We start from the raw sequence: 27,949 nt of genomic DNA, 5'->3' as shown, positions 1-27,949 counted from the left end.
AAGGACCATTTCTCTATCCTTAAAACTGAGAAATCTCACCACTATGGCTCTGGGAGCTTCTCCTGCTCTCGGTCCTCGCACCATAACTCGGTATGCTCCCTCCACCTCCAACGGACCCGTCGGGGCCTCCACTCCCATTAACGAGTGCAGCATCGTGCTCACATATGCCCCGACGTCCGCCCCCTCCACACCTTCAGGAAGGCCAAGAATCCTCAAGTTGTTCCTCCTTGCGTTATTTTCCAGTGCCTCCAACCTCTCCACAGATCGTTTCTGGTGTGCCTCCTGTATCTCCGACTTCACCACCAGGCCCTGTATGTCGTTTTCATTCTCTGCTGCTTTCGCCTTCACGACCCGAAGCTCCTGCTCCTGGGTCTTTTGTTCCTCTTTCAGCCCTTCAATCGCCTGTAATATCGGGGCCAACAACTCTTTCTTCATTTCCTTTTTTATCTCCTCCACGCAGCGTTTCAAAAACTCTTGTTGTTCAGGGCCCCATATGAAACTGCCACCTTCCGACGCCACCTTGGTTTCTGCTTGCCTTCCTTGCCGTTGTTCCAAAGGATCCGCTGCAATCCGGCCACTTTCCTCTCCTTTTTCCATCCGTGTCCAGGGGGAACACCCTTCTGGTTTACCGCACGGTGTTTTCAGCCGTTAAAATTGCCGTTGGGGCTCCTATCAAGAGCCCAAAAGTCCGTTTCACAGGGAGCTGCCGAAACGTGCGACTCAGCTGGTCATCGCCGCACCCGGAAGTCCTCATGCCGCAGGAACTCTTGTTGGTCAGGGCTCCATATTAAACTGCCTCCTTCCGACGCCATCTTGCTTTGTGCCTGCCTTCCTGGCCGCTGCTCTAGAGGATCCACCGCAATCCGGCCACTTTCCTCTCTTTTTTCCATCCGTGTCCAGGGGGGATTCCCTTCTGGATTCCAGCACAGTGTTTTTTGCCGTTAGAATTGCCGTTGGGGCTCCTATCAAGAGCCCAAAAGTCCGTTCCACCGGGAGCTGCCGAAACGTGCGCCCTAGCTGGTCATCGCCGCACCCGGAAGTCTGGTCACCCATTTTCTATCTCCCTCAGTAACTTTCACCTGCGCTGTGACCAACTCGCTAAACGTGCTATCCACGACGTCCTCAGCATCGCGGATGCTCCAAAGTGAGTCCATCCGCAGCTCCAGAGCCGTCAAGCGGTCTAACAGGAGCTGCAACTGGACACACTTCTTGCACGTGAAGGAGCCAGGGACAGTAGACGTGTCCCTGAGCTCCCACGTCGCACACGAGGAGCATGACACGGGTCTGGGATCTCCTGCCATGTCTTAAACCGTAGGCAAACTTATACAACTACAATTCCAAAAAACGAAAGAAAAAATAAATAAATTAGACAATGGAAAAAAAAATCTACTTCAAATTCCCACCTAGCTTCAAATTTCCAAACTCACTCTTGGTTGTGCCTCACTCTGGCTGTGTCTTCTCTGGCGTATAGTGTGTTGGCTTTCATTAACGGGGGATTGAGTTTAAGAGCTGCAAGATTTTGCTGCAGCTTTAGGAAACCCTGGTTAGACCACACTTGGAATATGGTGTCCAGTTCTGGTCGCCTCAGGAAGGATGTGGATGCTTTGGAGAGGGTGCAGAGGAGATTTACCAGGATGCTGCCTGGACTGGAGGGCATGTCTTATGAAGAAAGGTTGAGGGATCTAGGGCTTTTCTTACTGGAGCAAAGGAGGATGAGAGGTGACATGATAGAGGTGTACAGGGCAGCACGGTGGCGTAGTGGGTTAGCCCTGCTGCCTCAGGGCACCGAGGTCCCAGGTTCTATCCTGGCTCTGGGTCACTGTCTGTGTGGAGTTTGCACATTCTCCCCATGTTTGCGTGGGTTTACCCCCCCACAACCCAAAGATGTGCAAGGTAGGTGGATTGAGCACACTAAATTGCCCCTTAATTGGAAATAAATTAATTGGGTGCACTAAATTTATTTATTTTTTAAACCAAAAAATGATGAGGTGTACAAGGTGATGAGAGGCATGGATAGAGTGGATAGCCAGAGGCTTTTCCCCAAGGCGGAAATGGCTGTCATGAGGGGGGCATAATTTTAAGGTGATTGGGGCAAGGTATAAGGGAGATGTCAGAAGTAGGTTCTTTACACAGTGTTGGGTGCGTGGAATGCACTGCCAGCGGAGGTGGTGGAGTCCGAGTCATTAGGGACATTTAAGTGACTCATGGACAGCAGTAAATTGAAGGGGTGTAGGTTAGGTTGATCTTAGATTAGGATAAATGGTCGGCACAACATTGAGCCGAAGAGCCTGTACTGTGCTGTTCTGTTCTATATGGGATGTTTGCCGTTATTAGTTGAGGCATTGAATATAAAAGCTGGGAGGTTATGCTGGGAACTGTATGAAAGAGTGAACCACAGTTGGATTATGGTTCTGGTCAGCTCTTTGGACCGTGGGAGGAGACCCATGCAGACACTGAGATGAACATGCAAACCCCACATCAACAGTCACCCACGGTCTGAATTGAACCGGGTCCCTGGTGCTGTGAGGCAGCTGTGCTAACCGCTGTGCTGTCGTTATGAGGGGACCTTATAGAAGTGCATAAATGGAGCAATCTAGGTAGTGGATAGGAACACACTATTATCCTCGGTAGAAAGGTCCATAACCAGGGAGCATAGATTTTAGGTTAAGTAGGTAAGAGTTTTGGAAAGGAAATTTCTGGTGGGGAAATCTGGAACTCACTGCTTTGATTGGGTGGTAGAGGCAGAGACCCTCAACATTTAACAAGTACTTAGATATGCACTAAGTTTATGGAGCAAGGGCTGGAAAGTGGGATTGGGCTGAAAGTAGAATTAAGCTGAAAGGCTCCTTGCTGGCTGACATTGACATGGTGGGTCAAATGGCACCTTCTGTGTTGCAAATTTCTTTAGAAACAAAATGGGAGATGGAGTAGGCCATTTGGCCCTTCGAGCCTGCACTATTCATTATGATCATGTCTGATCATCCAGCGCAATAGCCTGTTCCTGCCTTCCATCCATATCCTTTGATCCCTTTTGCCCCAAAAGCCATATCTAACTCCTTGAAACTATACGTTGTTTTGGCCTCAACAACTTTCTGTGATAGCGAATTCCACAAGCTTACCACTCCGGATGAAGAAAATCCTCCTCATCTCAGTCCGAAACAGTGACTCCTGGTTCTGGACTTTCCCACAATCAGCAACATTCTTCCAACATCTACCCTGTCTAGTCCTGTTATAATTTTATAGGTTTCTATGAGATTCCCATCTCATTCTTCGTGGCTCAAATACAATCCTAACCTTCTAGCTCCTCGTACGTCAGTCCCGCCATCCCAGATATCAGTCTGGTGAATTTTCACTGTAGACCCTTTAGTAAGAGCATCCTTCCTCGGGTAAGGAGACCAAAACTGCACACAATATTATTATATTCCAAGTGTGATCTCCCCAAGGCCCTGTATAATTGCAGCCAACACATCCCTGCTCCTGTCTGCGAATCCTTTTGCTATAAAGGCCAACATACCATTTGCCTGCTTTTGGTGCCTGCTGCAATTGCTTACCTTCAGCAACTGATGTACAAGGACACCCAGGTCTTGTTGCACATTCCCCTCAATTCATAGCCATTCAAGTAATCTGTCTTGTTTTTGCTACCAAGTGGATAACCTCATTTATCCACATATTGCATTTTCCCACTCAACTTGCCCAAATCACCCTAAAAAAATCTCTGCATCCTCCTCACAGCTCACCCCCACCTAGCTTTGTGTCATCTGCAAATTTGGAGATATTACATTCAGTTCCCTCATCTTGTGGACTGGGGTCCCAGTACCGAGCCCTGCAGTACCCCACTAGTCACAGCCTGCCATTCAGAAAATGACCCACTTGTTCCTTTTCTGTCCACCAACCATCTCAATATACTACCCCTGATCCCATGGACTTTAATTTTACATGCTAATCTCTTGTGGGACTTTGTCAAAAGCCTTCTGAAAGTTGAAATAAACCGCATCCACTGGCTCTTTCTCGTCAAGTCTATTCGTTACATCTAAGGAATTTAATTTGTCAAGCATGATTTCCCTTTCGTAAATCTGCTGACTTCCCAATTCTGCCACTGTTCTCCAAGTACTCTGCAATGAAATCTTTCATGTCATGAAGTACTCAAGCATTTTTCCCCACTACTGATGGCAGGCTAACTGGTTCATAATTAATTATCTGTTTTCTCTTCACCTCCCTTTTTAAATAGTGGGGTTATATTAGCTACCCTCCAATCTGTAGGAACTGTTTCTGAGTCTATAGAAACTTGCAAGATGACCACCAAGTATCCACTATTTCCAGGACCACTTGCTTAAATACACTGGGATGTAGATTCAGGCCCGGGAGATTTATCAGCCTTCCATCCCACCGATTTCCCCAACACCGTTTTTCTACTAATACTGATTTCCTTCAGTCCCTCACTAAACCTTGTGTCCCCCAACATTTTTAGTTTGTTATATGTGTCCTTTGTGAAGACCGAACCAAAGTATGTATTTAGTTGGTCAGCCATTTCTTTGTTTCCCATGAGAGATTCCCCTGTTTCTGACTAAGGGACCTACATTTGTCTTTGCCAATCTTTATCTCTTCACATAAAAAGTTCTACAGTCGGTTTTAATGTCCCAGCCACCTTACACTCGTACTCTTAATCCCTTTGACCTCCTTTGCTGAATTCTAAGCTGCTCCCAATCCTCAGGTCTTGTTTTTTCTGGTCAGTTTGTATGCCTCTTCCTTGGATCTAATTGATCTAATGATGGGTCCATGCCTCTAAACTTGAATTGTGTTTAAAATGGTTTGAATTTAAAAAAAAAAAAAAAAATTTTTATGTGCCCAAATCTTTTTTTCCAATTGAGGCAATTTAGTGTGGCCAATCCACCTACCCTGCACATCTTTTAGGTTGTGGAGATGAGACCCACGCAAACACGGGGAGAATGTACAAACTCAACACGGACAGTGACTCTGGCCCAGGATTGAACCTATGTCCTAGGCGCTGTGAGGCAGCAGTGCTAGCCACTCTGCCACCATGCCGCTCAACCAATAGTTTGAATTTATAGATAAATGTTAACTTTGTTTGTTTCTCCACATGCTGCCAGACCTGCTGGGTTTTCATAGATTATCATAGAATTTACAGTGCAGAAGGAGGCTATTCGTCCCATCGAGTCTGCACCGGCTCTTGGAAAGAGCACCCTACCCAAGGTCAACACCTCCACCCTATCCCCATAACCCAGTAACCCCACCCAACACTGAGGACAATTTTGGACACTAAGGGCAATTTATCATGGCCAATCCACCTAAGCTGCACAACTTTGGACTGTGGGAGGAAACCGGAGCACCCGGAGGAAACCGGAGCACCCGGAGGAAACCCACGCACACACGGGGAGGATGTGCAGACTCCGCACAGACAGTGACCCAAGCCGGAATCTAACCTGGGACCCTGGAACTGTGAAGCAATTGTGCTATCCATAATGCTACCGTGCTGCCCGCTGGGCTGGATTTTCCCAATATTTTTTGTTTCTATTTCCAATTTCTAGCATCTGCAGTGTATTGCTTTTATTTAACAGAAAACATGGCCAGATAGGAGCTAAAGGGCCTTGAAGGAGTGGCAGACTGCTTGAAGGCCTCTGATGGGATAAAGGGTGTGAGTACATAATAGTTGTGGTCAAAGGAACGGAGTTCATGGGGTTTGTAGTGTTGGTAGAAGGTTAGCAAGGCCATGGAGGAATTAAACATGAAATTTTGCATGACATTTTGAGGCTTGAAAGCCACTGTACTATCCGTGAGGGTAGTGCATGAGCAGGAATTGATAGGGTAAAGGAAGCTGGTATTTTGGTTGTGCTGAAGTTGGTAGAAGGGTGGGGGATAAGATGCCAGGTGAACATTGAATATTCTTAACGTGTGAGGTGTTAGACATGAGGGTCTCAGTGGCAGATGGGTTGACGTAGGTGTGGAAATGGATGTTTACAGATGTCGATGTATGGTTCTTGTGATGGTGAGGATATGGTTGGCAAATCAATTTGGGCTCAGGAAATGTGTTGATCGTTGAACCATTAGAGTTAATGTTTCCTTTCCCTTCATGTCATTACAATGGGCATTGCATTATAAAAACTTTAACCGGTCCAATCTTGGTATCTTGTTAATAATGATGTTAGCAAACCCTTCCGGTGTTGTGAATATTTGGACTGTATTTTGAGTCATAGTTAATTTCAGTCGCTCTTTCTAAGAAAGGAAGAGAAAACATGTGTAATCTACTGTTGGTGATGCCATGGATTTACACAGCTGCCAATCTACAAAAGGAATCAAATATTAGTAATACTACTTAAATGCTGTTCCAGTTTACAAATATTATGCATTGTCTTCAAAGGGCATACCAGGGTGCACATAGCTCCAACTTAGAGATGTGCCTTATGTGTAACATTGGCTAGTAACTTCCTCCGGAGTGGCAATCACTGGCGCATTGCCACTCTGGAGCCACTTAACTGAAATTCCAAAGCCCATGACTTGCCTGACCTTGCTTACTCTCAAGCCAGGTGAGACTGGAACAGCGAACGCATGCTCTCAGTTCCAGCAGCGAGGTCTAAAAAGCGCAGCGAAGGAGGACATGTCCCCTTATGGCACCTGCTGCTGTAAAGCAGATGTTTAAAGGGAGATGGTAAGTTTCAATGGTAAGTGAATGGCATATAGGGGGTTCAGACGTTGAGGGGGATGGGGCCGGGCCGGGTCCCGTGTGGGGCTCAACCTGGGTCGTTAAAATAATTACTCTGAAGTTAGACATGCTTTTTTTCTCCCTTACTCATTCAGAGCCACTGAGGGTAAAACTGGCAGAACCTAGTAATTTAAATTGCTTTGACGGATGGCTTCCAATACAGGGGATGTTAAAACGTTGCTCTCTTTCCTCTCTCTCTCTCTCTCTCTCTCTCTCCTCTCTTCCCCCCCCCCCCCCCCCCTCTCTCCTCTTTCTCCCCCCCCCCCCCCCCCCCCCCCCATCTCTCTCTCTCTCTCCCCCCTCTCCTCCAGCCCCTCCCTCTCCCTCTCTTCCCCCCTGACGCTGGGGCGGCAGGAAGTTATGACCCATTATATTATCATGATTTATACAATGGTGGACCCTCTGACACTGCAATGCCGTGGGCATTTGTCTACTAGTTGCAATGGTTTTCACATTTTTCAAAGACTGCTTAGCTGACATATAAATACTTTTCAAAAACAATTTCAATTAAGGGGCAATTTAGTGTGACCAATCCACCTACCCTGCATATCTTTTTGGGTCATGTGAGACCCACGCAGACACGGAGCGATAGGTAAATTCCACACGGACAATGACCCGGTGCCATGATGCAGCAGTGCCTACCACTGTGTCACCGTGCCGCCCAAGCGCTGGCATATATACACTGGTGCGTATCAAAACATCCACTTTTGAAAGACCGGTTAGCTGTCCAAAGGTCTGTGATATCCTTGAATTGATGCGAGTTGATGTGCCAAGAATACAAAAGAGATGCAGGTGGGTGGAAATACTGACTTAATAGAACTTCAGGCTCCTTTTCTGATTAGTGTAGGTTCAGAGATCACAAGTTGTAAGCTTGTGGCTAGTATACATTAAATTCTGAGATTGCTGATAATTATCTCTTGCACCCATATCAACTTTTACCACCGTTGGTATTTATAGGACAAGTGACTGGTGTCACTTTAAAATAAGATCTTGGGAATGCTGCAGTTTTCAGGCATGCGTGTAGTTATGGGCCCTCTCTTGCCTTTCAGTGTATTATTGATGGTAAATAAAATGTATTGGTAGCATACCTGTTTCTAAAGAAATTGAATCAGTGCGTTTCTTATCTCCTCATTCTGATGCACATTTCGGATAAAATCCCCGATTAAATTTTTTTTTGAGGACCGGAAAAACAGTCCGAAAAGTGATTCAAAATCACATTGGAGAAAAACTCTGGAAAATGTTTAGACAATTTTCTGAGCATAATAAACAAAGCTCTTGGTTCCAGATAATAAGCAAATTACATTGTAATGACCACTGAATAAGTGTGCCAGCTTGTCTGAAAAGGTGAGAACTTACTGCAGGTGTTAGCAAGCAAAATATGTTATGGTCAGTTTTGTCTGGTTTTGCCCTGTTTGTTCGAGTGTCTGGAGTGTGACATAGTTTTGTAAAGGGAAATCTTACCTTGTCTGTTAACCAAAATAAATGTTTTGGGAAGTGTCCCAGAAAAGCATGATTTTCAAAAGATTTTATCTCAAAGGTGGTTTCAATAGGTTCAGTTGAAGTTGCTGAGCAAAGAGTCAAGTTATTTGTGGTGTATATACAACAAGCATTTGCAAGATTGGAAATGCCAGGCCTTTAGGAGTTTCCAGAAGGGAAAATGCATGTTCTAGTGGGAGGCTGATTCAACTCTATTACAGATGATGAATGACAGCTGAAATCCAGGAATGATTTTGTCAGCACTAGTACCTTACCTGCAATATGTTGAAATAGAATTTATGTAATCATAGTTGTAATTAGCTGTACAAAGAACATAACGTAAGTCCTGCTACTGCAACTTTATGAAATCAACTAGAGTTGGTGCCGGGTAAAATTAATGCTTATCTAAATTGTTGGCCTCATCAGTTAATTACATTCACCAACAAGCTTCATATACTTGCCATTGACTTTCCATTCCCCTCTGGCCACTAATTCAGGCTAAACACACTGCATTACATTTCTTAGACTGACTATGTGTCCTCCCCACTCTTTCGACCCATTATTAGGGGCCTGTATGCAGCTGACTAGGTCCCAGTACCTGGAATTCCCTACCCAGTCTTTTGTGTTCATCTGTAACATGTTAAATACTGATGCCCTGTCTGAGTCTCCTGTTACAAATTCCCATGGCCATTTTTGTGGAAACTGCTTATGTCGTTAGACATTCCTATCAGTGCAAGTGCCACCATTGGCAGGAGTAATTGTGCATGCCAGTAAAAATCTTATTTAATGTGTGGTGTGATAGATTCTCCAATATATTTACTCCTGATGGGTGCTTTCTCAAAGTTGCAAATCTATCCTTTCTGATCAAACTGAACATAGACCTAAACTAGACCTGTTAGATTAAATGTGCTTTTGAGGAAGCAGCTCGGCGAAGGCTTCAATAGAGAGGTTTCTCAGAAGAGACAATATCTAAAAATGCTTGCTTTCAGTTGACTGTTTGATTGCCAGAATATTGATTGGAGGGGAAACTATAAACGTTTGCCAAAATTCTTTATATAACAAGTGGGTTGGAGTGAATTTTGAGTGGCAGTTTTAATGTCCTGAATAAAATTTAGAGTTTGTTTACCTGAATTGCTAGCCACTGTCATACATTAGGGTTTTTATTAGCTTTCTGTGGAACAGTTTTTCCTACGACTGCCTCCAGCATAGATCTAGCCAAATATTTCTCGCTAATTTCCAATATGTATGAATTTTTGGTCCTAAATTTAATATGGGCAGTACACCTTAAGATACTGACTTGGGCATTTTCTCCATTTATGAAAGACCTTTTGTAATCTGCCCTATAGTTTAGTTGGGTCAACTGTTTTATCATTTTTAATGCTATTTTTATTTATTTGCTTTTATGTACATTGTACAGAATTATGTTATTCATCTATGATTAGACCCCCTAAACATGCTGCAGCACCTGGTGGGGCTGGAGACCTCGACCCCAGCAGGACTCGCTGGGCGATCAACGAGGCAAAGGCAAGGACATTTGTCTGCAGCCCTGTTGAATCTGACATCCTAAATATGGCAACCAAAGGGCAGGGTTCCAGTTCAATATTGAGAATCGCCGACATGGTGCTAAAGAAGGAGACTCAAAAGCTCCAGTTTGGGACAGGACCAGAACATATGCGTGTGGTTGACTGGGCCTTTCGAGTGGAGCACCACTCACAACTATCGCCCACCTCCGGGGTAAAAACTACTCATTCTCCCCTTGGTTAGGTGTGTCCTAAGCACTGCCTTAAGCTGGATCAAACCCAGCCTCGCACACGAGGGCTTGGAGTTCACCCTGCCAAGGGCCTCACTCCACACCTCGTCATATACTATAGGCCCCAGCTCCCCCTCCCACTTCGCTTTCACTCCATGCACTGAGCTTACTGCTTCTCCCATAGATTCCAGGTGAGTTGCCCTCCTCTGACCCTGCAAGTAAAAGGATCCTTCCACTAGAAATGTCAGCGGTACCTCTGGGAAAGTCGAGGAAGTCTACTGTACTAAATTGCGAACCTGGAGATACCTGAACAAATTCTACTCTTGAGAGCTCGTACTTAATTATTATTCCTCTAAGCTGGGGAATCACCCCGTCCAGAACAAGTCTCCTGGGCAGCACCGTGTCGCAGTGGTTAGCACTGCTGCATCACGGCCTCGAGTTCGATCCCGGCCTGCTGTCGGAGTGAAGTTTGCACATTCTCCCTGTGTCTGCTTGGGCCTCGCCCCACAACCTGCTTTGTTTTCCCAAGAGAGGTGAACTGCAATGTAGAAATCTATATGGCTCTTAGGGTGTCCTGATTGTTCATTTTGGCAGGGCGAATAAAAAAGCATGTTATCTAAATAGTGAGAGATTGCAGAGCTCTTGAGATGTGGAGGGTTCTTGGTGTACTAGTTCATGAATCTCAGAAGATTAGTACTTAGATACAGCAAGTAATTAGAGCGAATAGAATGTTAGTTTATTTCAAGGAGAATTGGAATTGAATACAAGAATAGGGAGATTATGCATTAATTATATGGGGCATTAGTGAGACCACATCCGGAGTGCTGTGTACAGCAGAGGTCTTATTTAAGGGAAGATATAAATGCATTAGAAGAGTTCAGAGAAGGTTTACTGGATGAATGACTGGAATAGGTGGGTTATCTTATGAGGAAAGGCTGGACAAGCTCGGCTTGTATCCGTTGGGAGTTTAGAAGAGCAAGAGGCAACTTGATTGAAACATGCAGATCTTTTTTTAAAAATAAATTTGGAGTACCAATTCATTTTTTCCATGAAGGGGCAATTTAGCATGGCCAATCCATCTACACTGCACATCTTTGGGTTGTGGGGGCGAAACCCACGCAAATACAGGGAGAACATGCAAACTCCACACGGATTTCAAGAGCAGCTTCTTCCCTGCTGCCGTCAGATTTTTGAATGGACCAACCTCGTATTAAGTTGATCGTTTCTCTACATCCCAGTTATGACTAACATTACATTCTGTAGTCTCTCCTTCCCTATGTACAGTATGTGTTGTCTGAACATAGAAAATACAGTGCAGAAGGAGGCCATTCGGCCCATCGAGTCTGCACCGACCCAGTTAAGCCCGCACTTCCACCCTATCCGGTAACCCAGTAACCCCTCCTAACCTTTTTGGTCACTAAGGGCAATTTATCATGGCCAATCCACCTAACCTGCACGTCTTTGGACTGTGGGAGGAAACTGGAGCATCCGGAGGAAACCCACGCAGACACGGGGAGAACGTGCAGACTCTGCACAGACAGTGACCCAGCAGGGAATCGAACCTGGGACCCTGGCGCTGTGAAGCCACAGTGCTAATCACTTGTGTTACCGTGCTGCCCTAGTCTGTATAGCATGCAAGAAACAAAACACTTTTCACTGTATACTAATACATGTGGCAATAAATCAAATCAAGGATGGTGACCCAGAGCCGGGATCGAATCCGGGTCCTTACCACGTAGGCAACAGTGCTAACCACTGTGCCGTCCATTTTTTCCAAAATTAGAGGAAAACCCAACAAATTATTTTCTGGGTAGTGCTAACTATTTTCAACATTTATGCTTTTTAGTTTGCATACAAATCTATGAGGTTTGATTTGTATGGAGAAGAGAGTTGATTCCAGTAAGTTGTAACAGTAACTAAAATGCCATTATTTCCATCATTACCAACCAGTATGAATCTGACATGTAATGGTGTGGTTACACTGCAGCTTTAGTATCATTATAGGGACCCAGGTTTGATTCCCTTGGTCACTGTCTGTGCGGAGTCTACATGTTCTCCCCGTGTCTGCGTGGGTTTCCTCGGGCGCCCCGGTTTCCTCCCACAAGTCCCGAAGACGTGCTTGTTAGCTGAATTGGGCATTCTGATTTCTCCCTCTGTACCCGAAAAGGTGCCGGTGTGTGTAGGGCATTTTCACAATAACTTAATTGCAGTGTTAATGTAAGCTACTTGTGACACGAATGTTAAATCTGGAGTAAATGCCCCAAGTTGGTGGGTTTTTGGAGGCCTTTTTTTTTTTAAACACCATATCCACAATTTTAAATGTGGATTTGGAGTCCTGACCAAAAGTAGCTGTGTTTGGGGTGTCTGACCAGCCGGAACTAAGGACGGGGGTGATAGGTGGATGCTTTGGCTTCTGCTTCATTACTGGCTCGGTGACGGATCCTGCTGAGTTGGAGACAAGTGGCACCGCCCAGTGCCACAGCACGGCTGGGTGATTTAACAGAGTTCTTGTATCTCAAGAAGGTTACGGTCACGGTGAGGGGAGTGATTGATGGGTTCTATTGGAGATGGCATCTGTTTGTATTGCATTTCAAGTATCTGGTCGCTGTTAGTTGGGGGGGGGTTCTGGTTTTCTTATAAACATAGAATTTACAGTGCAGAAGGAGGCCATTCTGCCCATCCAGCCTGCACTGGCTCTTGGAAAGACCTCCCCACTTAAGCCCACACCTCCAGCCTATCCCTGTAAACCAGTAACCCCATCTAACCTAAGGGCAATTTAGCATAGCCAATCCATCGAACCTGCACATCTTTGGACTGTGGGAGGCAACTGGAGCACCCAGAGGAAACCCACGCAGACACAGGGAGAACGTGTAGGCTCCACACAGACAGTGACCCAAGCTGGTAATTGAACCTCGGACCCTGGAGCTGTGAAGCAACTGTGCTACCATGCACGCGGTCAGTTGTAATTTGATGAGTGTTAAACCTAATAATATTTTCAAAAAAAATTTGGAGTATAGCTTGGACACTACTGAAGTTAAGTGGTGCGATGTTTTTGGAAGTATGACTTCATGGGCTACAGCACTCGGGCAGTGCAAAGTTGAATGAACAAGTGCTCAGGGATCACTCTTGCATCGTAGGCATTAAAAACATTGTGGTTAATTTAAATGTTGAAATCCCTGGGAAGGAAAATTAATCAACTGAAATCAAGTAGTGAAAATGGAGTGATTCCTGTATAGAATCCCTTGCAATTACTTGTTGCAGACTTGTCACAGGTTGCACTTGTACTTTCAGTGTACTTTTTTTTTTACCCCACTAGCAGTAACACTTAGTGCAAATGTTCACAGCTTCTGTTCAATGAGCATTGCCATGAAATTGCATAAGTGTTTTATGAAGTCATTGTCAAGGTTCAAATCGTTTTTACTTGTAAGGTTTTATACCAGATTTTAAAATAATAATTGGAGGTGAGCAATGGAAACTGGTGGCCTTAATCCCAACTTTCTCCTTTAACGGCATGTAGCAAGTGATGGTGTTTGACAGATATGCAAACATAGATACTTAGTTCTTATTGGTGCATTTGCTATGGTCAATTTGATGGGAGGGAAGTGACATGCTTGGTCTATTGGGGAAAAGTTAACTAATGGGAGCCATTTTGTGGTTAGGTTTGGACTTTGAATTTGCTTATTTGATTCCTCTTTATGGCTTCAAGACTCGAGGTAAATCTGGATTGGATTGGAATTTGCAGAATTTGATTTGGAAAACGATCATTCAATTTACCTGAATTTTCATATTCTGATCAAGATTATTGATTTGATTTGCTATGATACATGTGCATTTGGACAAGAGCTTTGACCAGTAATAGCCAAATTCCTTATTGCTTCTATGAAGAGGAGAGAAATTCTTGTTCACATTATAATGTTTTTAACTGGACTGAGTTACTTCATAACCTGAGTCGAGAAAGATCTTAAAATATGTGTCCCCTATTTATCCCATCACAATTATTTCTCTCAAGCACCCCACTTTCCCATTGCTGTTCACGAGTTACATTACCTTGGTGTTATTGGGAAAGACGTAATTGGAGAGTTGTGGTTTTGTCTCTAGCTGAGCCATAACTGTTAGTTTGCGGTCTGGCACTAATGTTCTAAGTCCAGATGTAAACACTAGTATAGTGGATAAGACCCCAAGTGTTTGATGTTTCCAAACCAACAGCCTTCATAAGTGATTTCCTTCATCAGACTTTGTTCTTTCTCTAAAATAGGCATTATCTGAAGCTGTGTAGCTTGTGTGTTTCTAAGCAGAAACCTTTTGGAGTTTTCACTTTGTATATGTTTCCATATTTTCCAATTACCATCAAAATGGGAATACTGTCAGTAAATGCATCTGTTTCAGCATACAATGTATAATTTAAAGCCATCTTGGACTTTCACCGGTCAATTAAGTTAGAGACTACGTTTTCTTAGCAAATATCTCCCCCTTCCCATCTCCTGAAGATATCAACTCCATCCCAGGTGGTGGTGCACAGACAGCGGTTTCCATCTAGTATCTCCCTCCTGTTATCCTTATTCATGTGCGTGCCTTGATGAGTGAGTCTCAGCAGAATATTTGAGTAATCAGAGCATCGTACAATTGTGTTCTCACGTGTGCACTTATATTCACACATACTCACAAACAGTGTTTAAACAATTTCCTCTTGTCTCATTCTGTATTTGCCCCTACTACTATCTTCCCAAATACACGGTTATGGCAGAGATCAGCTAATTCAGGGCAGACCTAGTACTGAATTCAAAAACAGCATGGTTTCAATGGTTTAACTGCTCACTGAGCTGATGGGGAGCTGTAAATTTAAAATATGCCAAAAAATCACTTGATTTTAAACACTGACTTGTAGTCCTGTATCTCTGGCCTAATCTGTTAAGTTCATCAGATACAGCCATTGTTTGAACCTGGGACATTAGAATAGGAGTGTGCTATAATAAAAATAGAAAACACTGGAAAATTCAGCAAGCCGAGTAGCATTTGTGAAGAGAGCAACAAAGTTAATGTTTCCAGTCAGTATGACATCTTCAAAGCTGGAGTGTGGTGTTAGGAACATGCTGTTCTGCATTTCAATTAATCATGGAATCCATTTTCCATTGCTCCATGCCCTTATAAGAACACAAAAACCACTCAATTTCTGTTTTGAAATCTTCAATTGACCGAGAATCCACAGTCTTTTGGGGAAAGAGTACCAGATTGTTACGAGCGTTTGTTTGAAAGGCAGCTTTCCAGGTTCACTCGAATGCCTAACTCAAATTTCAGGATTATGCATTCTTATTTTGAATTCCATCACAGTTCCTTGATAGAAACATACATAGAAAAATTGAAGCAGGAGCAGGCCATTCAGCCCTTGAGCCTACTCCGCCATTCATTACGATCATGGCTGATCATCAAATTCAATACTCTGGTCCTGCCTTCCCCACCTGTATCCCTTGATCCCTTCAGCCCCAAGATCTAAATCTAATTCCTTCTTGAAATCACACAATGTTTTGGCCTCAACTACTTTCTGTGGTAGTGAATTCCACAGATTCACCATTCTCTGGGTGAAGAAATGTCTCCACCTCAGTCCTAAAAGGTTTATCCCTTCTCCTCAAACTATGACCCCTGGTTCTGGACTTCCCCTGCCATTGGGACATTCTTTCTAAATCAAACTTGCCTAATCCTGTTATAATTTTCTTTTTCCCCCCCTTTTAAAGTAAATTTAAAGTACCCAAAACTTTTTCCTCGAAGCGGCAGTTTAGTGTGGCCAATCCACTTAACCTATACATCTTTGTGGTGTGGGGGTGAAACCCACGCAGACATGGGGAATGTACAAACTCCACATAGATAGAACCCGAGTCCTCAACCACTGTGCTACCATGCCACCCCTTTCTCTTTACATACATATAGAAACTTTTACAGTCCGTTTTTATGTTCCCTGGCAGATTACTTTCATATTGTATTTTCCCCTTCATCAATTCCGTGGTTCACCTTTTTAAAAACTGTTCTTAATCCTTCGGTCTGTTGCTTTTTCTTGCTAATGTGTAAGCTTCTGCTTTGAATCTAATACTATCTCTAATTTTCCATGTAGACATAGTTTGGCCACAGTTCCCTTTCTACTCTTGAGCCACATAGAAATAAACAACTTTTGGAGTTGTGCAAATGCCACACGGACAGTGACCAAGAGCCGGGATCGAACCTGGGACCTCGGTGTCGTTAGGCAGCCGTGCTAACCACTGTGTTGCCCTCACAATCTTGGTTGACTTAAGTGGATTAAAAATAAATCAGAATAGAGGAGATTTTAAGCTGCTAGTATTGAAAAAGGGTGATCTAGTTGATGTAATGCTATTCTATCAAGTTTAGACCATAATATGTAGGAGCAGAAATAGTCTGCTCCATGATTCAATGAGATCATATTTAAACTGATCCTCAACTTCACTTTTCTGCCGCATCCACATAACCCTCGATTCCTTCACTGATTAAAAGGCTGTCTATCTCAGCCTTGAACCTACTTAACGACCCAGCCTCCAAAGCTCTCTGCGATAATGAACTCCACAGATTCACTATCCTCAGGGAAGAAATTCCTCCTGATCTCTGTCTTAAATGGGCGACCCCTTACTCTTGAGATTATGCACTCTGGTCCTACACTGTCACAAGAGGTAACATCCTCTCAGCGTTTACCCTGTCAAACCCCCTGAGAATCCTACATGTCTCAATAAGGGTACCTCTCAACCTCCTAAACTTCAATGAGTACAGGTCCAACCTATTGAACCTCATAATAAAATCCCTCCACACCTGAGGTCAACCTAGTGAACCTTCTCTGGACTGTCCCCAATGCCAGAATATCTTTCTTTGGATAAGGGGACCAAAACTGTTTGCAATTCCAGGTGTGGCCTAATTAGTGCTTTGTATACTTTTTGGAAGACTTCCCTATTTATATACTCCATTCCCTTTGAAGTAAAGGCCAACATTCCATTTGCCTTCCCTGCTGAATTTGCATGCTAGTTTTTTTGTGATTTATGCACGAGGACCCCCAAATGTGCTGCAGGTTTCTGCAGTCTTTCTCCATTTAAATGATAATTCAGCTCCTTTAGTATTCCGACTAAAGTGCATAACGTCACATTTTCTTGCATCATATTCCATCTGCCAAGCTTTTGACAACTGTGTCCATATCTTCTGTCGACACGGTCATCCTCACCACTTGTGTTCCCACCTATTTTTGTGTCATCTACAAACCTGTCAGTAGTACACTCACTTCCCTCGATTGTTTAAAACCTTGATCTTTTTCTTTGCAGGAGATATTTTGGAAGCACTGCTTTGATTTATTTTTCAGAACTATAAAAGCTTGATTGATTAAGACAGATCATAATACAAATCCAAAAATACTGAATATGCATTAAATCCATCCACTCAAAAATTACTTTAAGTATCGCAGTACTGTTAACTACCCTTCTGTAATCACAAGTCTATACTTGAATTTCAGTGACATTGGTGATCTTAAATGTGAAAATTGTATCCCTACTATTAAGTTTGCAATAGTTTGTTACAACGGTATTTACTGCACTTTGCTCTTTTCTTGATCTAGTTTCCATTTCATTGTTTGTGATGTGGGCAATATTTGAAATGCTGTTTATGAAGCAGCTAAGAGCCATACAAATGGTGTAAGTTTATACTTTCTTTCTCCACAGGCTCCAGAGTATGTTCCTGAAAAAGTGAAGAAGGCAGAAAAGAAATTAGAAGAAAATCCATATGACCTTGATGCATGGAGCATTCTCATACGAGAGGCACAGGTTTAGTGAAATAGGGTTATGTTTGTTTATTATACAGTTCATAAATTTGCACAGTATGATTTTTAAAACAGTTGTGAAATTGCCTCTTACTGAGATGACTGGGAGTAAAGCATCAAAAGCTTATCATTGCATATTTTTTAACACTGTAAAAAAAATAATAAAAAAAATATATATATCTTTTTAATGGTTTTTACTTTTAGAACCAACCCATAGACAAAGCGCGGAAGACCTATGAGCGACTTGTCACCCAGTTCCCAAGCTCTGGCAGATTCTGGAAACTATTCATTGAAGCTGAGGTTAATACTTTTTTCTTCTCAATTTCATAGGTTAATTTTAAAGTAACATTCCCTGCTCCATGAAGTTCACACCAGTGAGTTATATTATACAATCATTTTAGGTGAATATTCAGACTTTAAAAGCTAAAGGTGGCCGGGACTTAATATTTGTAGATGCAGACTGTATTTCATGTAGGGATTTAAAATATTTTAAATGAAATTTTAATGTGTGGGCCTATTGCACACCAATGATTGTTGCATGTTGGAGTTGCAACAACATTAAAATAGTCTTTAATGGTATCTGATGTGCTTTGGCCTTTTATTCAGTTGTCATGTGTCTCTTTATTGCCTCCCGTGTCATTTCTTTAGAGTTCCATTTATTCTGTTCACTCACAGTATCTTGTATTTAATAGTATAAGGCTGAGGCATTTTATTTGCCAAAGAGATTCTTAACCTTTAATAATATTGTTTGTTTAATCTTTATTTCTGTTCTAAGACTAGTTCTAATCAGCCGGCAACTATATCTAGCCTGATTTTATTTTACTTTAAATTTTTAATGAAGTAAATACTTTAGATACCCATTTGCCAGACACAAAATCAAAAGGTTAAGTCATTGAATGTGTCTTGATGTAATGTAATGAAATGAATGCTTTTAAGTAACATTATATTAAAGCCCTGGCTTAATAAACTGGTTAAATAAACAACCTTTATACCGTATAGTTGATATTGCAGTTATTTGTCATTTCTAATTTCATGAACATTAATGTGTTTGAAGAAATTGAATCTTGAGACCAGGTCTTAACATAAATTATTGCTATTTCAGTCGTAGTCCATACTGACTTTCAGCACCAGTTTCTTGCTGTGTGAGATTGTTTTAGTGTAGAACATTGTCTAGTTTAAAACAAGATTTTATTATGCCATGACATTTCAGCTGTCACTGTTGCACAAAAATCTTTTGAGGAGCAGGGTCTTAACAATAATGTAGGTCATCTATTAACATGATTCTTTTATGAGCAATTTTGTTGTCTTAGAGGCAGTGTCTGTCTTGAATGATAGTGCATTGCCCATCATCAACCTGTCATCACATACAGGATCGAGACTAACTTAGTTGTTACAATTACAAACTGATCCTTTCATCGTGTCATCATTTAAAAAAACTTCAAAGTCCAGGCATATTTCCAGTTAATTTTTAGTACTCTGCAATGCATGCAGTCTTCACAAATCTGGTAAGCAGCAGTGCTACTAGGATGTTACCACATTGAACAGTAGTTTATTGGTGAGGTTCATTCTTTGGCTATAGCTCTCATCAGGTAGATGCAATGTTAATGTTGTAGCAACCTTGCAATAATATAAAATTTATTTCCTTTTCAAAGTTAGAAAAATCCTCCCAGCTGTAATTTTACATTAAAATTTTTCTTTCTTTTCACATTGCCTGTCCTTTGTGTTTGTACAGTGGTCTTCCTTTATTCATCTGGCATTTGTGTTTTTATACACTTATCTCCGATTTCTCTGTTTGCTTTATTATATTCCAGGGTTCTGAATTCCCCTGTATTTTATTTGTAATATTTTGAATTGGATAAATCTCAGTTCTACCAATCCGTTCTTTTTGCTTATGACCGTTGCAGCCCCACAGATTTGGTGGAGCTTTAGTACTTGAAACATTCACCATATGAATGGAGGTCTGTGGTTCGATTCGAGTTTCTGTTCTGAATTGAGTCAAGTGCAGTCTGGGGCTGAAGATGATCGTGTAGCACGAAGGAGAACACCTACCCTTGAATGGTGCCTAACCACCGTAATGTGCCATGATTTTTTACTACGGGCGGGGAAGCGGGGGTCATGGGCTTACCTCGGCCGGATTGGGATCAAACCCCTTGCTGTCGCTGTTAATCTGATCCACATAGCAGCTGTCTAGCCAGTTGAGATAATCGGCCTTCCATAAAGCTCATTAGGAAACTACAATTAATGGAGTGATTAATACTGGAAAATAGTGCGAGATTATAAAATATTTTGCAGGCATTTAAGATAGTAAATTCAGAAGAGGGTGAGAATCAGACTAGTTTTAATCTGACATTTCAATTGCCCAAATAATCCCTGGCATAAATAGAGAATTATTTAAAGTAACAGCTGACGTCCAGGACTATTCTCTGGGTACATTTTATGTAAGCTGTAACTTAGGAATGTAATTTGTTTAAAGTAGAATTGACCAGCTTAAGAATAGCATAACGTTCAAACTAATAAATGGCACCTTGCATTTTTTAATGTTATATACTGATTTCCTAGATGTATGCTTGATTCTGTCACACAAGATTACAGTAGGTTCTATCCACTTTTGTTTTACACTTTCCTTTCAAACATCCCCACATTTCTCCCAAAGACACTGCCTTGTGATGGGATATAATTCCATAAAAGTCCTTCAACGCCTGACTATTGGAGAGTCTTGACTGAATATCCTACAGATACCATTCTGAAGCCTGGTCTTGACATCATCAGATATATTTGCACATGTATTACCCAGCAAAGGCCACTGGAATTTTTGTCTATTCTGGGGTGCCAGCCCACAAAAATTAACTGTTGCACAGACACCATGGGAATCAGCAGCCACAATCAATTGTACAGTTAAATAAAAATGATAATGTGAGTTTATGTTTGTGATTTCCTGGTGGCGCGCCTAATTGTAGCAAAGCTGATAATTGCTGTAAGTGAGTCTGCGCTTGTACTGTCTGGCCACTTCCAACATGGCACATCAGCACAAAAGACATTTGTGGGCAAGAAGATGGAAAGAAGAAACACTTAAAACAATATTGTACAATGGAGTTTGCTTTTTAGGAGTTAGATAATTTCTCCATTTTGCATCATAACTGTAATCATTTGAGAATTTCATTTTTCACCTCATCTGGTTGCATCCCTATATATCTTAGACAATCACCGTGCAGAACTTATTGAAAAGCACAGTTATCAGATGCATTTGCGCAGAGAACCATATGGGCACACTGGAAGGCTCCATTTGTAATATCTGTTCTCCTATCCTTGCCAGCTGAGTGTTTCAGGTAGCATGACAATGGGTTTGCATTATCTTGCAAGACCGCAAGTGAAGGTACCCAATGATTCCTAGAAATACTGCCTAGCTCATACATTTTTGTGGTCATAATTCAATAGTTTTCTAAACTCTTGTATGTTTTGTAGGTCATGCTACAGCATGAGTATTATGGAAGAGTATCCGGGTGGATGGTTAAGTGGAAGGGGGAAGTAGCAGTAGTAGATTGGGTGCTTGGGTAGTTTGGGACACTTGTTTTTCACCTTGTATGTTTCCACTTCTATCTGGATGCAAGTCCAGTCTAGAATATGGTGAAAGTTTTCTCCCTGTCAGGTTTAATGAGTTCAAGTGGAATCATTTAGTTTGTCTCCATCAAGTTCCAAATAGGAACTGGTCCTCTGCATATAGTGCCTATAATTTGCTATTAAATTAGTAACCTGAATGACTGGAATAGAAACATTTCAAACTAATGTAACTGTAGTACTGTTCTGCAGGTTGTGATAGAGGCATATTATTTGAGACTGAAGTTTATCCTATATTTATCTATTCAGTGTTAGCTGTGGATCAACTGGTAGCACTGAATTCATGTTGAGGATTCGTGTCCCACTCATGACTTGAACAAAAATGACAAAGTCAACACTCCAGTGCTGAGGGAGTACTGAGCTAGGTGCTATCTTTCTGATGAGCAGGGGCACTATCTACCCCTTCAGGTGGATGTGAAAGATTCCACAAAATTTTGAAGTTGATTGTGGGAGTGTCTTGGCCAATATCTGTTCCTCTATCAGTAGATGATCAAAATCAGATTATTTGGTCATTATCACATTGCTGCTTCTGGGAATTTTGCTTTGTGCAAATCGGCTGCTGTATTTCCCATATTACAACAGTGACTATGCCTCGAAATGGGCAAGCGCCTTGATCTCTGGTAGCCGTGAATTATGCTATAGATCTTTTTATTTACCCTAGAGTTACTTGATGTAGGAAGTGGGATATTTCATTTTGCAGCAGTCCTACATTGATTCTTTGAGGTCATGACTGAGCTTTACCTACATCCATCCACCCTTTACCATGAGCAGAGAAACAAATGTGAGCAATTTACAAGAGTTTTTAAAAAAACTTTCAATGTGTAATTGACATACAGCACAAAATATTCTGGATCACATTGAGTATAGGATCATTTTTTTGATGAACTTAAGTGACAGTTTGTCTCAAGTTATTTCAACTTCATACCATTCAACGGCCACACCCAGTTGTATTCTATTAACTAAGAACTAACTACATGTTCTAATTTTTATCAGCAACTCGGGAACAGAAGGAGGCCTTGCAGCTCCTACATTGATTCTTTGAGGTCATGACTGAGCTTTACCTACATCCATCCACCGTGGCTCTTTAAACGTTTGCCTAACAAAAAAAAAAATTAAATCCGTTTTTAAATCTCCAGCACGAACAACATTTTGGGGAAAGATTTCCACAACCTTTTGTGTGATGAAATGCTTCCATTCATCACACTCAAATGACCGTGCTCTGTTATTATCCTTTGTTGCCGCCAGAAGAAATTGGTTCTCTTATCAATTCCTTTAATAAACTTCTCAATTAGATGACCCGTAATCGTCTGTAGTCAAGCAAACCAGATCTAGTCTTATGTAAAATGCCTTGGTGGTTGAAGCATTTTAACCTAGCAGTCATTCTGGTGATCTTTGCTCCTGCCTCTCTAAAGCCTTAGATGCAGTGTCCAGAACTGAATTCTCTATGCTAAATGTGGTTTAACTATAGATTTTTACAACACCCTAAACCTGTTTTTAATTCCAATTCCTTTGGGATAAAGAGCATCATTCCATTAGCTGTTTATTTTGGAACCTGTCCACTAGCTTTGGACTTCCTTTGTTCCTTCAGTTCCTGGTATTTCACCATTTAGAAAATACTTTCCTCTATCTTGGTCCAAAGCCTTGGCATTCCCACAATTCCATCTGCTGCAGTGTTCCCCAATCACTTGATCCATTTCAACTTCCTGTTTCCCTCTATTTGCTGTTCACCTAACTTGGTGTCATCAGCAAACTTGGATATGTGAATTTCTCTTCCTTCATCTAAGTCATTCCTCTGCTGTCAATTCATTGGTAGGAGCCCGAAATTGCTTTCAGAAGCTCCTGCTGTTTTGATTTATTCGATACTATCGTCACCACTAAGCTGACTGCATAATCTTGTAAGCATAATGAGCAGGTGTCAATATAATTTGAGTAGTGAAAGCTTGTACTTTTACCAAGGGCTAAGCTTTGATGGCTTTAAATTTACTGAATGCCTGTCTTCCTTGGTCTTCATTGCGTAGTTATTTTCAGAAAATGAGAAAAGCTGGAAATTCACACAATATTCTTCAATGCATGCACTTGTTTGGATGAAGAAACTATATCAAATAAGATAGTGAGGAAGATCTTTGAATGCAAATACATTTAGCAACTGAAAGATCAGACCATAGTCTTCCATCTGGTTTCAAACTCTCCCGATGTACTTTAATGCCATTTGAGGTTGTTGGGGACGAGGGAGGAAAATGGGAATGAGTTGAACCTGTGCAGTCATTAACATAGACCCCTGTCTACTTAACGTTTTTTAAGACACTACGTAAGAGCATGGGAAATGGGAGCAAGAGTAGTCCAGATGACCCCTCTACTCTGCTCCATTCAATAAGATCATGGCTGATCTGATTGTCGCATTAACTTCACCTCTGCCCCCCTCCCTCATAAATATGAACAAACCGTATGACAATTCTGGTTCTGTTTTTTTTTTGTTGAAAATCACATGCTTTTTGTTACATGAAGCAATCAGTCGCAAACTTGCATTAATTTGGTTCCGAAATCTCTTATTTTACAGTTTGAATTTTTGCAGAATCCTTACTGTCAACTTTTGCTGGGCTTTGAACTATCAATGCCTGAAATCTTCATGGTTATGTACTTATTTGATTATTGTTTCTTAGACTAATCCTGCGATACATTTATATATCTTATTAAAACTACTTGCATTGGTGCACACATCCTGACAACAAAACCTTGTTTTAGTCACTTTTACTTGCCAATATGAATTCCAATGTCTATATATACAATGGGATTTGCCTGTGTAAACCTGCCATGCTGTAAATTATACTTTTTTTTACCAGCGGTCACGCTTTACTTGCTGTAGTGTCTGTACTGCAGACACACGCCAATGCTCCAACCAACTCTCCTTTTCTGCTTACCAAATTGCTGTAAGTTGCTATTTAACTTTATGAATAATAAAATAAAAGTATATCAAAATAAGGACAATGTATGATGTCTTATTAAAACTGGTACATCTTCGTGCCCTGGTTCAATTATCTCCCCTGGTTCAATTATCTCCCATCCTAGATATAACCTTTCTTCACTTGAAGAGCATGTTTGGTATTGACTCCCCTTGTATGATGTCCCAGAATATTGACTAATACAATAGAAAATGTATGCATTAAATACACAATGGATTTTTTTCTCACTGCCCTCCACTGCCCAAAATTACATTCCATGTTTAATTCTTCTGAAGATGTAGATAAGGGAATTATATTTGTTTTAACTTGTCTAAATCTTCAGAAGTCAATTGAGCTGACTAATTTTGGTAACACATTTGCTTTCTTCCTATGTCACCCTCACCTTGTATTTTCTGCTAGTTCATTTCTATGCCTACTGTGGATATGAGATTATCAGATACAGTAGGTTGCAATTCAGCTGGGATAATGGTTAATTTCTTTTTGCCTTATCTCTTCTTACTTGCACTGATAAAATTAGCAAGACTCATGGGAAAGGCAGTGGTTTCCTGAAGTGCAATTGTAGTGTTGCAGGACTATCCCAACAGGTTTTACACCAATATTCAGAAAATTTGGGTATTAGTGTTTATATATTTGGTGTTTAAAAAAAAAAGTAACTTGATCCTGATATCATTTATGGTCAAAACATTTACAGCCCTTGTATGGATGAATTGGAAAATTTAATTTGAAGTGTTTTCCAAGAGCAATGGGAATCCGATTTATCCATTTTAAAATTCTGTTGTAAAACGCTAATTTGTGCTGTCTAGATTCTAAAAGGAGTAAACCTCTTTTGCAGCCATTTTCCTCATCTGATTACTTGTTCATGGTGGCATCTCGGATGCTTTCCATACACTTTGTTCAGATTATAATCCACTGATGCAACACAATTGATCGGTCAGACTCTGGCCAGCAATGACTGTTGATTTCATGATCAGTTCGTTCCATCTAGAAAAAGACAGGAAGATAAAATAAATGTAAATGATAAAAACATTGAATCTGAAATAACAAAATAGAAATATATTTGAGATCTCTCAGGAAGAGGGTCAGAGTAAGATAGGAACATTAGCTCAGAATTTCCTGGATGCACATGGTTATTTATGATGCAAGGTTTGTTTTGCACTTATGTCCCAAGGGATAAATGAGTTGTGCTAGTAGGGCATTATAATTTCTTTGCGCACCATAATTTCCTGAACTTTGTGCTTTTCCACCTATATCCATCTCTTGCCAAATCTACAAAATTGATTTGTAGCCAAGTGTAATTGTGGCTTCTTTGGATCTACCCAAATTCTCTCACCTACACAACAGAGACTAAGAAATAATGACACCACTGAATTTTATTAGTCAGAATAATTGATTCACATCTTTAATTCTTAGCTGTAATTATCAAGATACTACTTTTTGTTGCATTGAATATAATGTGCACTACACTCATCAATGGTGAAAGTAAGGAGTAGGAGAAATTTGTTCGGGTTGTTTTTTGGGTCCAAAACGGACAACGTTTGCGGTGCATGCAAAAGGCTTGAGCCAAAATGAGCTTACTCTAAATAGTTCCTATGAATTGAGGCAGCATAAGAACTAGGAGCAGGAGTAGGCCATCTGGCCCCTCGAGCCTGCTCCACCATTCAATGAGATCATGGCTGATCTTTTGTGGACTCAGCTCCACTTTCCGGCCTGAACACCATAACCCTTAATCCCTTTATTTTTCAAAAAATGCCAGTTCTGGACCAATATTTCTGACAGACGCTGGCAGCGGCACTTGGGTAAGTTGGGAGGCGGACATGTGAGTGGAGCTCACTGCTATTGTCGAGAGAGGTATAGCAAGAATGCAATAAAAACAAAGTACTGGAAAAGGTCAGGTAGCATCTGTGGAGAGAAACGGTTAACGTTTTGGGTTAATATCCCTCATCGGCTTGAAATATTAATTGTTTTTCTGCTGCCTGACCTGAGTATTTGCAGCATTCTATTTTTATTTCCGATTGCCAGCATCTACAGTATTTTGCTTTAGTTGTAAAATAACAAGCTCTTGGATATACATTAGGTTAAGTTTAACAAAAATAATGAGCTTTGCCGGCTCCAGTTACCCCTTAAATGACACTGTAGAAGGAAATAGAATAGCTTCAAGCATTTCTGACTTTTCAGAATGGGTTTCTTAAACAGTCAGAGAGTCCTTTTGTCGGAAGCAAAGGGTCTAAAGTCTGTTTAAAGTGGCTGCTTGGAATCATTAAGTATCATTTGAGCTGACTGGAGTATAGAGTATGGCCTCTGATGCTTGAGGAATTAGGCCGAATTTAGTCCATCCTTATTTCTCTCATGCCATCCAGATTTAAGATGAGAATTTTTAGGCAGTACAATTACTAATTTAATCCTCTGAATGGTTTTTTAAAAATTACATCAATCTAATGATGATTCTGAAACACTGAAGTTTTGAGTAGTGACATGCCTCAAAACAAATTTCTGTTGTGGAGGTTAAAAATGCTTATGAGACTACCTGATTCAGTTTCTTTCCTAATAAATTTTTTTTTTAAACCAAGAATAATGAGACTGCCTCTTAAACTGATAATTGCAGATTGGTATTTGGATCAATAACAGGCTCAGTGCTACGTGTGGCTGAGTTCATCAAAATAAATATATCATGTGTTTAGAGTACCCAATTCACTTTTTCCAAATAAGGGGCAATTTAATGTGGCCAATCCACCTACCCTGCACATCTTTGGGTTGTGGGGGCAAAACCCATGCAAACACGGGGAGAATGTGCAAACTCCACACGGACAGTGACCCAAAGCCGGGATCGAACTGGGACCCCAGTGCCGTGAGGCCGCAATGCTAACCACTGCGCCACCGTGCTGCCCCCCCCCCCCCCCCCCGTGATCTTTAATTTTGCTGGGCTCTTGAGGATGTTTTGTTGGGCCAAGTATGTCTTTTGGGGAAAAAAGCTGTGCTGCTGACTTGTGCTCAGTGAGTGTTTCAACAATCCTTAACTAGTGAACGATTTACTTTTTAAACTTGGTAGCGTGTCTCCTTTTATTTAAAAATGATCTTCACTAACTACCCATGGATATTTGCGTGCTCTACCATGCTGCCACTACAAATGCACATTTGCTTGAAATTACCTACAAGATTTTCCAATTAACATGAATGTTATATGCAAATACAATGGTGCGGAGTACAACGTATCACATGCAAAAATGGATTTAAACTAGTTAGCAAGATTCAATGACATTCAAGCACGTGGAGTTGTATATTACATAAAACTAAGTAACAAAATGTGCAAACTTAACAGCACAATAAAAGGTCACAAACACTAACTACCTGAACAAATTGAATTTTTTTGGCTGATTTATGGTATGAATAGAATTAACCGGGAAGATTAAGCAATTTTCCTAAACTTATTCATGTTTATTTGTCAGATATATATGGAACTAAGCTTGGATCTTTTCAATTTAGTGAGTCTTTAAGAGTATAATTATCATTGTTGTAATTATAACATCTTTTTAAAATGTTCATGGATATTTTTTCAACATATTTACCCTCCCCCTGCCATAAACAATTGCCAATACAAGGTGAGAGGAATAACAATTCACCGGCTCAGTTCCTTC

General features: G+C 41.3%; 1 protein-coding gene across 3 annotated transcripts in view; it reads left to right on the top strand.

Annotated features, from left to right (window-relative positions):
• Positions 1 to 27,949, top strand: part of cstf3 (cleavage stimulation factor, 3' pre-RNA, subunit 3) — a 253,102-nt gene that overhangs the window by 111,631 nt on the left and 113,522 nt on the right. For 2 of the 3 annotated variants that reach the window (XM_072466274.1, XM_072466275.1), the window contains exons 11-12: positions 17,645 to 17,746; positions 17,947 to 18,042. In XM_072466274.1, coding sequence (XP_072322375.1) covers positions 17,645 to 17,746; positions 17,947 to 18,042 — 198 coding nt within the window. Of the gene's footprint in view, positions 1 to 17,644; positions 17,747 to 17,946; positions 18,043 to 18,072; positions 18,739 to 27,949 lie in introns of those variants that run through there. The other variant, XM_072466276.1, reaches the window with a different exon arrangement.

Source organism: Scyliorhinus torazame, chromosome 10, assembly GCF_047496885.1.
Source record: "Scyliorhinus torazame isolate Kashiwa2021f chromosome 10, sScyTor2.1, whole genome shotgun sequence".
In the NCBI taxonomy this organism is placed as follows: Eukaryota; Metazoa; Chordata; class Chondrichthyes; order Carcharhiniformes; family Scyliorhinidae; genus Scyliorhinus; species Scyliorhinus torazame.
The sequence above is the reverse complement of the archived record's forward strand: the minus strand, read 5'-3'. Positions and strand labels throughout refer to the sequence as shown.